At 39.9% G+C, this 15510-nt stretch overlaps 3 protein-coding genes across 7 annotated transcripts; 1 reads left to right on the forward strand and 2 right to left on the reverse strand.

Moving 5' to 3' along the window:
* Nucleotides 1-108: 108 nt before the first annotated feature.
* LOC116801202 (transforming growth factor beta-1-induced transcript 1 protein-like) lies at nucleotides 109-1253 on the reverse strand. Of its 2 annotated transcripts, none has more exons than XM_032719321.1 (2): nucleotides 1067-1253; nucleotides 109-830 (listed from the first exon to the last, which is right to left on the reverse strand). In XM_032719321.1, exon 2 carries the CDS (start codon nucleotides 805-807, stop codon nucleotides 271-273), a length of 537 nt encoding a protein of 178 aa, XP_032575212.1. In that variant the 5' UTR covers nucleotides 808-830; nucleotides 1067-1253; the 3' UTR covers nucleotides 109-270. The 2 variants fall into 2 exon arrangements, with proteins under 2 accessions (XP_032575212.1, XP_032575218.1); XM_032719327.1 differs by having other exon boundaries at nucleotides 109-827; nucleotides 1067-1147.
* Nucleotides 1254-2946: 1693 nt separating this feature from the next.
* On the reverse strand, nucleotides 2947-4242 carry LOC6621701 (transforming growth factor beta-1-induced transcript 1 protein). Of its 2 annotated transcripts, none has more exons than XM_032727552.1 (2): nucleotides 3905-4242; nucleotides 2947-3665 (listed from the first exon to the last, which is right to left on the reverse strand). In XM_032727552.1, the coding sequence occupies exon 2, from the start codon at nucleotides 3643-3645 to the stop codon at nucleotides 3109-3111; it is 537 nt and encodes a 178-aa protein (XP_032583443.1). In that variant the 5' UTR covers nucleotides 3646-3665; nucleotides 3905-4242; the 3' UTR covers nucleotides 2947-3108. The 2 variants fall into 2 exon arrangements, with proteins under 2 accessions (XP_032583443.1, XP_032583442.1); XM_032727551.1 differs by having other exon boundaries at nucleotides 2947-3668.
* A 5259-nt stretch (nucleotides 4243-9501) lies between these two features.
* On the forward strand, nucleotides 9502-15480 carry LOC6618260 (glutamate receptor ionotropic, kainate 2). Of its 3 annotated transcripts, none has more exons than XM_032718139.1 (12): nucleotides 9502-9723; nucleotides 9796-9942; nucleotides 10099-10161; nucleotides 10220-10423; nucleotides 10477-10688; nucleotides 10747-11088; nucleotides 11893-12324; nucleotides 12546-12904; nucleotides 12959-13389; nucleotides 13700-13968; nucleotides 14073-14429; nucleotides 14997-15480. In XM_032718139.1, the coding sequence occupies exons 1-12, from the start codon at nucleotides 9642-9644 to the stop codon at nucleotides 15180-15182; spliced, it is 3084 nt and encodes a 1027-aa protein (XP_032574030.1). In that variant the 5' UTR covers nucleotides 9502-9641; the 3' UTR covers nucleotides 15183-15480. The 3 variants fall into 3 exon arrangements, with proteins under 3 accessions (XP_032574030.1, XP_032574037.1, XP_002042534.1); XM_032718146.1 differs by having other exon boundaries at nucleotides 15019-15101; XM_002042498.2 differs by lacking the exon at nucleotides 14997-15480 and having other exon boundaries at nucleotides 14073-14706.
* The last annotated feature ends 30 nt before the right edge of the window (nucleotides 15481-15510 follow it).

The raw sequence follows: 15510 nt of genomic DNA on the forward strand, positions 1-15510 counted from the left end.
GTTCGAGTTAATCTCGCAGTAATCAGAATGTTATTGTGGGTGGTGTTGTCTAAGGCAAATCTTAACGAAAAAAGGGTATACCTGGCCACCCCAATACAGAGACTTTACTTATTTATTTTTTTCTTTTTATTTAGTGTTTGTGTGTGTGTTAAATGTGTGGGTCTGATTTCATGAATGTCTCTAGGCTTCATAAGCATCGGGAACTATTTCAACATTAGTGTAAGAAATCAACTAATCAATTTGGAGAAAGAGCAAGGGTCCAGGACGATATTAGCAATTGCAGGCGGGGCACACGGGCTTGTCCCCGTCTATGGTAAAGGTCTGCGAGGTTATAGGATTCTCGCACTTGTTGCACCGGAAGCAATCGCGATGCCACTTCACATTCATGGCGAGCACCGCCGAGTCCGTTATAGGCTTCTCACACTTGGCGCACCTGGCAGCGAAGAGGTCCTCGTAATCCTGTTTGCAATAGGGCTTGCCGTCGCGCTCATAGAAGGTTTGATTGGCCAGCGGCTTCTTGCAGGCACCGCCGCAACAAAAGCAATCCTCGTGCCAGCTCTCCCCCATGGCGCAGATGGTTTTTTCAAGAATCGGCTTCTTGCAGCCGGCACAGGTGTAGGTGTACCGCTCCACGAAGCACTTGTTGCACACCGGCTCTCCGCTCTGAACATTGAAGGTGGCGTCCAGGATCTGCTCATCGCAGTGACGGCACAGGAAGTGCTCCGGATGCCACGTCTTGCCCAGGGCGGTGATCATTCGCTTCGTGATGGCCTCCTGGCACTTGTGACAAACAATGTTCTCAGTCATTTTGGATTCTCGATTGGTAACTGCTAATAAAAAATGTTTTTTAATACGCATTAACAAAGTATTGTTCAATTACTCTTTTTTGATTGCATTGCTCGTTTATATTGTAAATTGACGTTAAGATGCAAAATGTGCAAACCAGGGTTGCTATCGATTATTCTATTGGAAGAAACAACGAAAGCTGGATATGGAAAGATAAATGCAGGGCAACGCAAATATAAATGAGAAATTATAATTCTTGGGTGTTGGGTCTATTTCTTACTGGGTTTGGCGCCTGTTTCACTACTTCCTCTTTCTTTTCGCAATGTTTTTTTCTGAACTCGTTATCGTACTGTTCTCATAAATCAAAACAATTGTCACAGGGCCACCGTTGTTACTTTACTTTCTTTTAGATGTTTCACACAAAATGGGAGAACAAAAAGAAGCAATAACAGGATTCGGACAAAATTTGAATACTGTTTTTATTTTAGAAATCACTGAATGAGATATTCGGCGGCCGCAAACCGCACACAACTGCCACGCCCACACTTTTGGAAGGAAGCCATTTCGACTATATAAAGTATATATATTCTTGATCAGGATCAATTGCCGAGTCGATCTAGCCATGTCCGTCTGTCCGTCTGCCGTTTGTCCGTATGAACGTCGAGATCTCGGGAACTATAAAAGCTAGAAGGTTGAGATTGAGCATACAGATTCTAGAGACATAGACGCCCATGTTGCCACGCGAACTCTAACGCCCACAAACCGGACAAAACTGCTACGCCCACACTTTTGAAAAATGTGTTGAAATTTTTTTTTTATATTTATATTAGTCTTGTAAATTTCTATCGATTTGAAAAAAAAACTAGTTGCCAGGCCACGCTAACGCCCTAAAACCGACCAAAATTTTTCAACATTTTTCTTGACATTTCTTCATAATTTATTTTTCTTCTAAATTTCCATCGATTTGCCCAAAAAAGCCGAAAACTGACACTTACTTTTGAAAAATGATTAGATTTTTCTTCGTTTTATTGTTTGTGTCTGTATACCAAAAACACTTTGGTCACGTCCCTCCTTTCACCTACAAGCCGCCCAAAACTGTCAGGCCCACATTTTAAGCCAATTTTTAATTTTTTCCCCATTTTATTCCCAAATATCTATCGATATCCCAGAAAAAATTATTAAATTTCGCCTTCGCATTCACACTAGCTGAGTAAAGGGTATCCGATAGTCGGGGAACTCGACTATTAACTTATAAGAGGCTAGCTATTATAGCCTAGCTCTTGTAAAGTTAGGTACCCTGAGGATAACTTAGTTACCCGATACTTGTAATTACCACAACGGTTCAGCCATTTTTATACCCGCTACTCGTAGAGTAAGAGGGTATACTAGATTGGTTGAAAAGTATGTAAGATGCAGAAGGAAGCGTTTCCGACTATTCTTGATCAGGATCAATAGCCATGTCCGTCTGTCAGTATGAACGTCGATATCTCAGGAACTATAAAAGCTAAGAGATTCTATAGACATAGACGCAGCTCAAACTTGTTGACCTATGTTGCCACACCCACTCTAAGACGCTAATCATCACCGGTCAAAGTATTTGTCGGAGACAGTAATTATAGTGGACGATAATCTCCCAAGGAATCTTTGGCAAAGAAAGAATTTTGGGAGTTTGTACATCTAAAGATGGTTAGGTACGTTCTGCTACCAAAAAACGTTATATGGTGTTATATTACAGAAATTTAATACAGAATTTATTACAGAATAAAACTGCTGTAGCTGTTTTTAATTGTTTTGTATTAATACCATGCTTGGCTCGATCATCCATAGGCGTAACCGATTCGGGACTACGCCAAGGGACGGCCACCACTTCATATCGAAGTATCGATAACACTGTATCGATTAAAATGTAGTGCAATCTTAACGGAAAGAAAATTTTTTAAAGCTCTTAAATTTTGTTTGTGAAATTAAAAAATGTATTATTTAAAGTGCTGTTAAAAGCTTGTTATTTAACGGTCGGTTACAACATGATGGGAAGGGCTTGCGTTCGATTTATCACCATTTATCTCGCAGTTATAATAATGTTATTGTGGGTGGTGTTGGTCTAAGGCAAATCTTAACGATAAAAGGGTATACCTAGCCACCCCAATACAGAGACTTTACTTATTTATTTTTTTCTTTTTATTTAGTGTTTGTGTGTGTGTTAAATGTGTGGGTCTGATTTCATGAATGCCTCTAGGCTTCATAAGCATCGGGAACTATTTCAGCATTAGTGTAAGAAATCAACTAATCAATTTGGAGAAAGAGCAAGGGTCCAGGACGATATTAGCAATTGCAGGCGGGGCACACGGGCTTGTCCCCGTCTATGGTAAAGGTCTGCGAGGTTATAGGATTCTCGCACTTGTTGCACCGGAAGCAATCGCGATGCCACTTCACATTCATGGCGAGCACCGCCGAGTCCGTTATAGGCTTCTCACACTTGGCGCACCTGGCAGCGAAGAGGTCCTCGTAATCCTGTTTGCAATAGGGCTTGCCGTCGCGCTCATAGAAGGTTTGATTGGCCAGCGGCTTCTTGCAGGCACCGCCGCAACAAAAGCAATCCTCGTGCCAGCTCTCCCCCATGGCGCAGATGGTTTTTTCAAGAATCGGCTTCTTGCAGCCGGCACAGGTGTAGGTGTACCGCTCCACGAAGCACTTGTTGCACACCGGCTCTCCGCTCTGAACATTGAAGGTGGCGTCCAGGATCTGCTCATCGCAGTGACGGCACAGGAAGTGCTCCGGATGCCACGTCTTGCCCAGGGCGGTGATCATTCGCTTCGTGATGGCCTCCTGGCACTTGTGACAAACAATGTTCTCAGTCATTTTGGCTTCTCGATTGGTAACTGCTAATAAAAAATGTTTTTTAATACGCATTAACAAAGTATTGTTCAATTACTCTTTTTTGATTGCATTGCTCGTTTATATTGTAAATTGACGTTAAGATGCAAAATGTGCAAAACAGGGTTGCTATCGATTATTCTATTGGAAGAAACAACGAAAGCTGGATATGGAAAGATAAATGCAGGGCAACGCAAATATAAATGAGAAATTATAATTCTTGGGTGTTGGGTGTATTTCTTACTGGATTTGGCGCCTGTTTCACTACTTCCTCTTTCTTTTCGCAATGTTTTTTTCTGAATTCGTTATCGTACTGTTCTCATATATCAAAACAATTTTCACAGGGCCACCGTTTTTACTTTACTTCCTTCTAGATGGTTCACACAAAATGAGAGAACAAAAAGAAGCAATACGGACTCAGACAAAATTTTAATACTGTTTTTTTTTTTTGAAAAATTTTGATATTTTTATTCAAATAACTATAGAAAACGAAACGAATGAAAACGTATGAATTTAGCAAGACTCAAAAACTGAATGAGATATTCGATGGGAACGCTGGGTCTATGATTTGACATCTATAAAATGTATAATCATCGCCTACTGAACTGAAAAGAATTGGATTTTCGATTCGAGGCTACTTTAATTCCTATGTTACTGTGGCTACGGTTTAAATTTTCATCAAAAGGTAAATTGCCTAAATAGATGGCACTATGCTTGTGATTTCTTTAATATAATTTAATCTACTTAACGAAAGTTATAAACAGACTTTTTGGGGTTGCTCATTATAATCATATTAGGATATAAGACTTAGTCACACCAAAAACCATTTATTAATTGCTATAAGGATAATAATAAGGGAGGTCTTCCACTTCCAAGGGTGATTTCTCCAAGCAAAGGGCCGGCATTTTCTTGAAGGCGCTGCTAGAATGTTTGCCACCATTAAAATGTGTGTTATACGAATTTATTATAAAAATGTAATTAAAGCAAAAATCCTTCGAAACTTCCGCATAGCCTGCAATTAAGAAGGGCTTGGGTGGTGTCTGCTCCTTTAAAGGACTCAACCACCCACACGACTCGGCAGAAGGGTGGTCGTGTCCTCTTGCATCATGGATCATGCACTTCGAAAAAATAAATTCGCTGAAAGAAATATCACTAAAACATCTAATTATTAAAAAAGACAAGATAGAATGCTATATTCGAGTTCCCCGACTATCAAATACCCTTTACTCAGATAGTCAAAATGCGACCGCCAAATTTCAACATTTTTCAGGGATATCGATAGATATTGGGGAATAAAATGAGAAAAAACTTAAAAATAGTTCAAAAGTGTGGACGTTAACGATTTAGCGGCTTTAGGGCGTTAGAGTGGGCATGACAAAAAGTTTTTGGCAAATCGATAGAAATTTAAGCGATTAGTAAAATTATTTTAAAATTTCCAACCATTTTTTAAAAGTGTGGGCGTGGCAGTTTTGTGCGATTTGTGGTCGTTAGAGTGGGCGTGGCAACATGGGTCAACAAACTTGCGCTGCGTCTACCTTTAATGGTTCCGGAGATCTCGACGTTCATACGGAAAGACGGACATGGCTTGATCGACTTGGGTATTGATCCTGATCAAGAATATACATACTTTGTATAACACATACCTTGAACTACTGTATAAGTTATTTGACTTTTCTTCGTGTGCCCGTGCAACATCTTTTGTTCCCTACTGAAGGCCACTCTTTTGAGCATAGCAATGTGTGCGGCCGCTACGCAACGGGGGTGTGGAGTTCCTGATGGCGCCCGGAGAAATGCGAGTGGAAGTCCTCGTCGGAGGAGACATGTCACAAATTGTTTTGCGCTTCGATGCGGTGCATGGAATTTGAAATTGCAGCACCAGTCGGACGCCGTCTTTGCACTTTCTGGGCGAGCTAGTTGTGTAAGTCGGATGGAAATTTGTGTCAGGCGCCTGTCTGCATATGTCAAAGAGTGCTCGTATACCATCCACATCCTCATCCAAATACAGATCCGAATTCCCAGCCCCGAATATAGGTTAAGCTTCTCGTAATTATTTATATTGAGTACTATGAATTTCCCAAGCTAAACCTATAATTGCATCCACGCACTTTCTAATTGCTCAGAGTGGCGCCACATTATATTTTGGCGCATTTGTGGGACAAGTTCAAAGAGTTGCTCCTTTGGGGGCCACATAAATATGTCCTTCAAGCCAACCCGTAATTCCTAACGCAGTTGCATGACCCACAATAATTTATTTGGGTTTCTCAACTGCACTCGGGTGTTTTTTTTCGTGTGAGTACATTTAATTAGTCGCAAGATTGGATTAGGCTAAAAGAGGAACGAGACGAAAAAATCCACAAAAATGGCTACTAGTTCAAAATACCGAAGATTTATAGAGAAGATTTAATGAATAGAATTGGTTACTTTTGTGGAGACAAACAGTATGTGGGTAATGGGTAACTCAGGCAACTCCGGTTTTAGCTTGTAAATTAGCTGCACAATTTTGTCAGTTCATTGAATTGTGTTATTAAATAAAGCACAAACAAATTATGAAACAAATAAACTGGATTAACTTATAAGATGCTAGCTATTAAAGCCTAGCTTTCGTAAAGCTAGGTACCCTCGGGTTAACTTAGTTACCCATTATTTGTATATATCACAAGGCGAATCGATGTGGACACGACTGTCTTTAGGTCCGTTTGAACGTTGAGATCTCGGGAGCAATAATATTCTAGGGACGACTAAAGTGTTCAAAAGCAATTTTGTTGCGCCCACTCTAGCACCTACAAGCCGCACATCCTTAAGCGGGAAGCAGATAGCAGAGGAAATCGAGTATCTCCCTTGTTATACCCGTTACTCGTAGAGTAAAGGGGTGTACTAGATTAGTTGATAAGTATGTACCAGGCAGAAGAAGGCGTTTCCGACCATATAACCTAGTCGATCTGGCCATGTCCGTCAGTCAGTATGAACATCGATATCTCAGGAACTATAAAAGCTAAGAGATTGAGATTCAGCGTACAGATTCTATAGACATAGACGCAGCTCAAACTTGTTGACCTATGTTGCCACGCCCACTCTAAGACGCTAATCATCACCGGTCAAAGTATTTGTCGGAGACAGTAATTATAGTGGACGATAATCTCCCAAGGAATCTTTGGCAAAGGAAGAATTTTGGGAGTTTGTACATCTAAAGATGGTTAGGTACGTTCTGCTACCAAAAAACGTTATATGGTGTTATATTACAGAAATTTAATACAGAATTTATTACAGAATAAAACTGCTGTAGCTGTTTTTAATTGTTTTGTATTAATCCCATGCTTGGCTCGATCATCCATAGGCGTAACCGATTCGGGACTACGCCAAGGGACGGCCACCACTTCATATCGAAGTATCGATAAGACTGTATCGATAAAAATGTAGTGCAATCTTAACGGAAAGAAAATTTTTTAAAGCTCTTAAATTTTGTTTGTGAAATTAAAAAATTTATTATTTAAAGTGCTGTTAAAAGCTTGTTATTTAACGGTCGGCTACAACATGTTGGGAAGGGCTTGCGTTCGATTTATTACCATTTATCTCGCAGTAATAATAATGTTAATGTGGGTGGTGTTGGTCTAAGGCAAATCTTAACGATAAAAGGGTATACCTGGCCACCCCAACACAGAGACTTTACTTATTTCGTTTTTTCTTTTTATTTAGTGTTTGTGTGTGTGTGTTAAATGTGTGGATCTGATTTCATGAATGCCTCTAGGCTTACCCCCTTAGGCATCGGGAACTACGTAATCTAAAACATACCTTATTGACCGATTTTTACGCCTCCAAATGTCCAGGAGGTCGTTATGTCTGAACTCGAACTTGCCTACATAAAATCTAATTTTTAGAAAACGAGCTAAAATGGGCAAAACATATTACTTTACCGTCAAAGACAATAGTTAAAGGTACAAACTGACGTTTTTAACATTTGTCAGAAAATGAGTTATACTCCACGAAAAAGAGGGTACACGTTAGATTTTCTGTTAAAATACACATATATTAACTATATACGTTAAAACAGCAAACCTTGGCTTTTATTTTCCATATTTTACTATAATTTATGGATGCGTATTAACAATCGTGTAAAAATAAGCAAATAATTTGGCGGGAATTGCCTTCTCTCAATCAGCTGTTTAACACTGCACCCCAAATTGCTCATAAAAAGCTTTAGCGAAGCTTTCGGTCAATTTTATTTTTGTTTTTTATTTATATGATCAATTTTCTTTTAGAAAATAATTGCTAAAGGACAATATATTGACATAAAAAGTTAGACTTTATGCCAAAAAAAAACGAATTCTGGGCCATAGTGCAATGGTTGGGTGTGTTGATACTCATGTAGGCGAAAATTATATGTTACAATACTTGTTGTATGTATGTATGTCATTCCTGTTTGTTTTGCATCTTATTTTGGTTTTCCCAAGAAGGATTCGAAACAGAGACGTCTCTTGCATATTTATGTACATATCTGTACATATGTACATTTGATACGTGCAGAGGGCATATGTCGGTGCTAACCGCAGATGACCAAGAACTTTAATTGATTTACAAAATTAGGGCACACGCAGAAACGTAGGAATATTTACAAAAATTGCCTTCAATTAAAACACAAATATATTTTTTTTACCAAAAATAGACTTAAAAAGTTTTCTGTTCGCTGCAGCGATACTTACATACATATACACCTACAAACATACAGCCATACCGCAGAAGGTTCTGGATTTTCCCTCCAAATTAATTATGTTCATTGTTAAATGTGTAATAAATGAATTAAAAAAAACATACGTATGTACATGTGTACATACATATTTAAGTGAGACAACTATATAGTATTGGTTATAGGACGTATAGTTCGTCTTAAAGCTCACACCTTTGAGTTCCTATTACCTCATAGCTAATGTATTTTTGTTTGAATATAAATCAAAATCGAAAATGTATAAAAGTATATATGCATGTATGTATAAAGCTTAAACCGGAAATAAGTAAGTGTTTTTTTACTGTTTGGCCGAATAACAAGAGGAGGAGCAGGTCAAATGACAGAAACGGAGTCGCAATCAATTAAGCGACGATTTAATTATGCATCCGGGGAACATACAGGACACAGGATACATGTACGAGACACAGGGCGCATTGAACTTTGATTTGGGCCAGGACCGCAGCACCATTAAAAGTCAATTGGCCAAATGGGATTTGAGTTCATTGATCATTGAAATTATTTATACACAGTTATTTACCGAGGTATAAATATACTACATATAACATACATATAAAAAGAGGGTTCGCAATGTGTTACTCCATATCTTCGGTTACATATTCAGGAGAAAACGGCAGGTTCCTCGACTGTCAGATATCGAGCGAGGGAGAATTTTAAAGATGTTGGCATAAGATAGAAAAAAAGTGAAAATATATTTCCAAATTTTGGGCGTGGAAGTTTAGGCTTGTATGCTTGCAAGCGTTAAAGTAGCTATAGCAAATAGCATATAGCATTTGTATATGCGCTTTGTCTAGGTGTGCTCCCGATCAAGAATGTGTAGAGCCGGAAACGCGTACTTTTACCTATTACGTACTTTTCAACGAATCTAGTATACCCTTTCAGTCTACGAGTAACAGGTATAAGTGTGCATTGTGGCAAGACGTGGGCACCGCTTTAAGTGCGTATAAAACACTTTTCTCGGTTCCTCTCAACACGATTGATGTTGTTTAGAATGCACAGAGCAAAACAAACTGCATGGGGCACTCTCTTGGGATCTCTGAATCTCGCACGCCTTTAAATTTAGCACAGTTCTGCTTCCGTTCTGGTTTCTATGTCGGCTATTACTCATTGCATTTGCATTGCAGGCCTCGAGCATCACAGTTGATAGTGGGCACAAATTTGTCTTTTTCGGCTTTACATCATCAGCACAGCAACCTTTTGGCCAGTTTAATTCCATGGATATCTTGAAGCTATAGCGCGCATAATGTTTTTCCTATTCCTCACTCACTTTCTTCTGATCGCGCTGCCAGTCCTCGCAGGCATTGACAGAAGTCAGTTTATGGTGGGTAAGTGTTTCCAACTAGGTCACAGTCTCGACCTCATGGGACCCGGATCGGTACAGTTTGCCTCTTCTGCAGGTAGCATCTTCACATCAGACAAAGATGAGTCGGAAATCGCATTCCGAACAGCGGTGGACCGTGCAAACATATTGGAGCGGAACGTAGAGTTGGTTCCAATTGTGGTGTATGCTAACACCGATGACAGTTTCATCATGGAAAAAATGGGTAAGTCTTGAGGGCAGTTAGAGGGTACTCATCATTGCCGTTTAATTAGATCTAGCTGCTTGCGATTTTCAAAAAACGGCAACGAGTTTGTGCTCTTTTATAAAAATGACAAACTGTTGATTCTATTAATACATCACACACATCACACATTTTTAGTGTGCAATTTAATTTCGCAAGGAGTAATCGCCATTTTTGGACCCAGCACAGGCAGCAGTTCAGGTGAGTATTAAGAAATTCAAAATATTAAAGTTGATGTAATGCGCCTTCCCTAATGCAGACATAATTGCCTCAATATGCGACACACTCGATATTCCGCACATAGTATATGACTGGATACCCAATGAATCCATCCCTGATCGAGAACACTCTACAATGACCCTCAATGTTCATCCCGATAACCTCTTGTTGTCCCAGGGGTTGGCGGAGATTGTGCAGAGCTTTGCCTGGCGTAGCTTTACAGTTGTCTATGAGACTGACAAGGGTAACTTCTAAACGAGGATCGTGGAAGAGATTCTAATTTTTCTGACCACTTAGAGCTTCAACAACTTCAGGATATTTTGCAAGTCGGTGAGCCCAGCAGCAATCCAACCACAGTAAAACAACTGGGGCCGGATGACGACCACCGGCCTTTTTTAAAGGAAATCAAACTCTCCACCGATAACTGCCTCATCCTACATTGTGCCCCCGACAATCTATTAAAAATATTGCAACAGGCCAATGAGCTGAAAATGTTGGGCGAGTATCAGGTTCGTATTTTACAAATGAGCAAAAGTGTTAATACTTAACGCCGTTTTATACCTTAAGAGCGTTTTTATACCGCTCCTAGACACCCATTCCATCGATTTCGGTGAACTTTCCGGGGTCGAGGCCAACATAACTACGGTTCGACTAATGGATCCATCCGACTTTCACGTGAAAAATGTAGTGCACGACTGGGAAGAACGCGAAAAACGGGAGGGACGCTACTTTAAAGTCGACCCAAATAGAGTGAAGTCCCAAATGATTCTGCTCAATGACGCCGTTTGGCTCTTTTCTAAAGGACTTACCGAACTCGGAATCTTCGAGGAGCTCACCGCTCCCGATCTAGAATGTAGGCGAAAAAAACCGTGGCCATTTGGTAAACGCATTATTGAGTTCATAAAGGCGGTAAGATCTTTTGAAAATTTATATTTTTCTTAAAGACAAAAAACAAACCAAAATTATTCAAACGATCCAAATATTCTGGCGACCTGGTACCACGGTACCGTGTTTAAGGAGGTAGAGCTATATAAGCTCTCACATGTCTCTAAAGCGCAAAATACATAGCTAAGATACATAGGTCAACGCTTTGGAAGCATTATTAACCGTTACTTGTACGATGAAAGGATATTCTAGATTCGATGAAAAGTATGTTACAGGTTAAGGGAGAGTTTCCGACGCTGTAAAGATATATATTCTTTATCAGGGTTAATAGCCTAGTCGATCTAGACATGTCCGTCTGTCAGTATGAACGTCGTGATCTCAGGAACTATAAAGCTAGTTGAGATAAAGTATGCATGTTTTAGAGCCGTATACACAGAGAAAGTTTATTTACTGATATGCCCACGTCCACACTAACGCTCAGAAACCGCACAAAACTGCCACGCCCACACTTATGAGAAATGTTTTAATTTTTTCGTTTTATTATTTTTCTTGCCAAATTCTATCAGAATACCAAACACATTTTGGTATTCTATCACCCAAAAACTGGCACCCCCTTACTTTTGAAAAATTGTTTTCATATAATTTTATTACTTTTTCCCAATTTTTATCGATTTGCCATGACGTTGGAATTCTTCGTTCTACTCCACTAGCTTCAACTAACTGAGTAACGGGTATCTGATAGTCGGGCAACTCGACTTTAGCTTTCTCTCTTGTTTTCTTAGCTTGTGAAGCTTTATATCATAACTTATTATCAAGAGATTTTCATAGCGGTCCGAGGAGACTTCGACGGGACGAATTGACTTTAATGAGAATGGACAAAGAAGCTTTTTCACCCTGCGTTTTATGGAGTTAAACTCTGATGGCTTTTTGGACTTAGCCACTTGGGATCCAGTGAACGGATTGGATGTGCTTAATGACGACGAAGAGAGCGAGAAGAGAGTTGGACAGAAGCTGTCGAACAAAACATTTATTGTATCCTCACGCCTGGGAGCCCCATTCCTTACGCTTCGAGAGCCCCAGGAAGGTGAAGTCCTGACGGGAAATTCCCGTTACGAGGGATACTCTATAGACCTAATCAACGAAATTGCCAAAATGCTGAACTTTAAGTTCGAATTCCGAATGTCCCCCGACGGCAAGTACGGCGCTCTAAACAAGGTGACCCAGACCTGGGATGGCATAGTGAGGCAACTGATTGATGGGGTATGTTAAATAATAGTGAAGTAACAGGGATTATATTAATATATAGCTCAGTAACACAAGCCGAGTCGATCTAGCGTTCGCATTTTGATTTTTTTTTATCATTGGCTTTGTCCACGTTCACTGTAATGACCACAGACTGCAAAACGCTGTCCGCACAACATTTTTACGTTTTGATTTTGTTTTTTGCCAGGATATAGTGATATCTCTTGTTTTCCTTTTAGAATGCTGACCTTGGAATCTGCGATTTGACAATGACATCATCCCGACGTCAGGCAGTTGACTTTACACCTCCATTCATGACCCTAGGAATCAGCATACTGTTTTCGAAGCCTCCCACACCACCCACTGACTTGTTTTCGTTTTTATCTCCATTCTCCTTGGATGTGTGGATCTACATGGGCTCCGCATATCTCTTCATCTCCCTTCTTTTGTTTGCATTGGCTCGCATGGCGCCCGACGACTGGGAAAACCCTCATCCTTGCAAGGAACCCGAAGAAGTGGAGAACATATGGTCGATTATGAACACTACATGGCTCTCGATAGGCTCATTGATGGGGCAAGGCTGTGACATACTGCCGAAGTAAGAAGGTATTATATGGAAATTATTTTGTGTTACAGATCAATTATTTTCCAGGGCTGCCTCAACAAGGTTGGTCACAGGAATGTGGTGGTTCTTCGCACTAATGATGCTGAATTCCTACACTGCTAATCTGGCTGCCTTTCTAACCAATTCTCGGCAGGCGAACTCCATAAACAGTGCCGAGGATCTGGCTGCACAAAGTAAAATTAAATACGGGGCTATGGCTGGTGGTTCCACAATGGGATTCTTTCGGGACTCAAACTTTAGCACTTACCAGAAGATGTGGACCGCCATGGAAAGCGCCAGTCCTTCAGTTTTCACAAAAACCAACGACGAGGGCGTCGAGAGGGTACAAAAAGGCAAGAATCTATACGCCTTTTTAATGGAGTCTACCACATTGGAGTACAATGTGGAGCGAAAGTGCGACCTGGTGCAGATCGGTGGCTGGCTAGACTACAAGAGCTATGGCATAGCAATGCCCTTTAGTAAGTGGTCTAATATGCTAATATACTTTTAAGATAAATTAATTTTCCATCTATGTAAATTTCTCATTAAATTACTTGGGATCTTGGATAGGACATTTTAGACATTTTAACCTTTAACCTGAAAGCCCCCAAAGCAGCTCCTCTGCTTGCCAAGTTACACAAGTCCGGAAGCCTGATGGCACCTTGCCCTTTTTAGGCATAGATGGGTCCCTAAAGATTGCAAGTTCGCTCCGTGATTGTACTGAGCTGCTGTTCCAATCCTCTAATCTTTTATTCCAAATGTTGCCCAAGATCTAATAGTTTCTTTCAGATTCTCCGTATCGCAAACAGATCAGTGCGGCAGTGCTGAAGTTGGGCGAGCTTGGTCAGCTGGCGGAACTAAAGCGAAAGTGGTGGAAGGAGATGCACGGCGGCGGGAACTGCGAAAAGAGCGACGAAGATGGAGGAGACACGCCCGAGCTTGGATTGGAAAACGTGGGTGGAGTCTTTCTGGTGCTGGGTCTCGGCTTGTTTGCAGCAATGGTTCTAGGATGTACGGAGTTTCTCTGGAACGTGAAATCGGTAGCAATTGAAGAAAAGGTAATTGATATTAAAATTTTTGTACCGGTTTTTTATTCTACTATGCTGAAATGATTAATTTTACTTTGGGACAAATTCAATAGAACTCTTTTACTTATTTGTAGATCTCGCTTAAGGAGGCTTTTAAATCAGAGGCTTTGTTTGCGGCTAGAATATGGATAACCACTAAACCTGTACATACAAGTTCTGGGTCTGGAAGCTCAACTTCGTCCAGTTCCTCGTCGAGCCGCTCCAAGCATTCTTTCAAGTCGCAGGGATTGTCAATGAAAAGTCTTAAAAGCTCAGGATATCAGGACGTAGAAGCTTCAGTCCACAGCAAACTAAAGAAAATCGGGTCCATGTTCTCACTAAAGTCACAGACGACAGTCACTCCACCTCCAGAGATAGGCTGGAAACTGGACAAGTCAACACAAATCGATGCTGTTCCAACTTCTGATGGAGATCTCGAATTGATACCAGAGGTAGAAACACATCTACCACATCGGCACCACCATCATCATCATCATCGCCATCATCATCACCATCATCAACCCGATCAGGAGCATGATGGGAATCCCTCGCCTCCTGAGTAATAATTTTGTAAAAGAATTTTACCCTCGGATTAAGAATTGTTTCAGAGCGTACTTTTGTTGAAATTCTTAGATACTTGATGTATAAATTTAAATTCGCTCAATTAAGAAATTCTTTTGTGTCGCCACCGAATATTGACAAAATAAACGGTACCAATTAAAAGCGGAAGCTATTCACCATGTTATGCTTTAAATTACTCTGCCTGAAATGCGATCACAAAGTATAACATAAATGAAACAAATTATTTGCCCCGAATACGCATAGAAGCAATATATATTTTTAATGAAACTAGTGTCATAATCACTCTTTTTGCTAAACTATTTATTTTTCGGGATTCGGCACCGCACGCTACAATTTCAATATCAAAGCATATATCAAAATTCGACAGAATTTTCTGTTTGTGGGCGACACCATTATTTAAAACAAGCTTTCACTTCTTCAGCTTCAGTAAAATGTAGGCTTCTAATCTTTGCTTTTCAGCTCTTTTAGTTCCCGAAATATCCTCATCCATACGGACGGACAGACAGCCGGACATGGCTAGATTAACTTGGCTAGTGGGCCTGATCAAGGATAAGCCCTATATAAAAACGCAGTTCAAAATTATACTATTTCCAAAGCTCTTCATGTCCCAATTCTATGGTTGATCGCTAGATTCGTATAAGTTCTAGAAGTTTGTTTAATAAACACAAATATGTATACCGATAAGTGCTTTCCTATATACCTAAAAAAATCAAATGTGTTTAAAAACATTACAAAACGGTGAAGCTTTTATTATTTGTTTGATTTTAAATATTTTTATTTTGCCTTTAGGTTTTTTTTAACTTTTAAAATATTTTTTGGTTTTCATTTTTTTTTTTTTGTTTATTTTATTTACGTACATGAATAATTCCATTATACTGATAATTTCGAAGTTATTGTTGTCCTGTTTAAAATATATTTAATTTTTAACTTTTTTACCAATATAATTATGTA

Source organism: Drosophila sechellia, chromosome 2L (genome assembly GCF_004382195.2).
Source record: "Drosophila sechellia strain sech25 chromosome 2L, ASM438219v1, whole genome shotgun sequence".
In the NCBI taxonomy this organism is placed as follows: Eukaryota; Metazoa; Arthropoda; class Insecta; order Diptera; family Drosophilidae; genus Drosophila; species Drosophila sechellia.

Coding starts and splice junctions, on each gene's coding strand:
- LOC116801202 (XM_032719321.1), bottom strand. CDS start 807: ATGACTGAGAACATTGTTTGTCACAAGTGCCAGGAGGCCATCACGAAG.
- LOC6621701 (XM_032727552.1), bottom strand. CDS start 3,645: ATGACTGAGAACATTGTTTGTCACAAGTGCCAGGAGGCCATCACGAAG.
- LOC6618260 (XM_032718139.1), top strand. CDS start 9,642: ATGTTTTTCCTATTCCTCACTCACTTTCTTCTGATCGCGCTGCCAGTC. Junction 9,724..9,795: donor CAGAAGTCAGTTTATGGTGG/GTAAGTGTTTCC, acceptor CCTCTTCTGCAG/GTAGCATCTTCACATCAGAC. Junction 10,162..10,219: donor CAGCACAGGCAGCAGTTCAG/GTGAGTATTAAG, acceptor TCCCTAATGCAG/ACATAATTGCCTCAATATGC.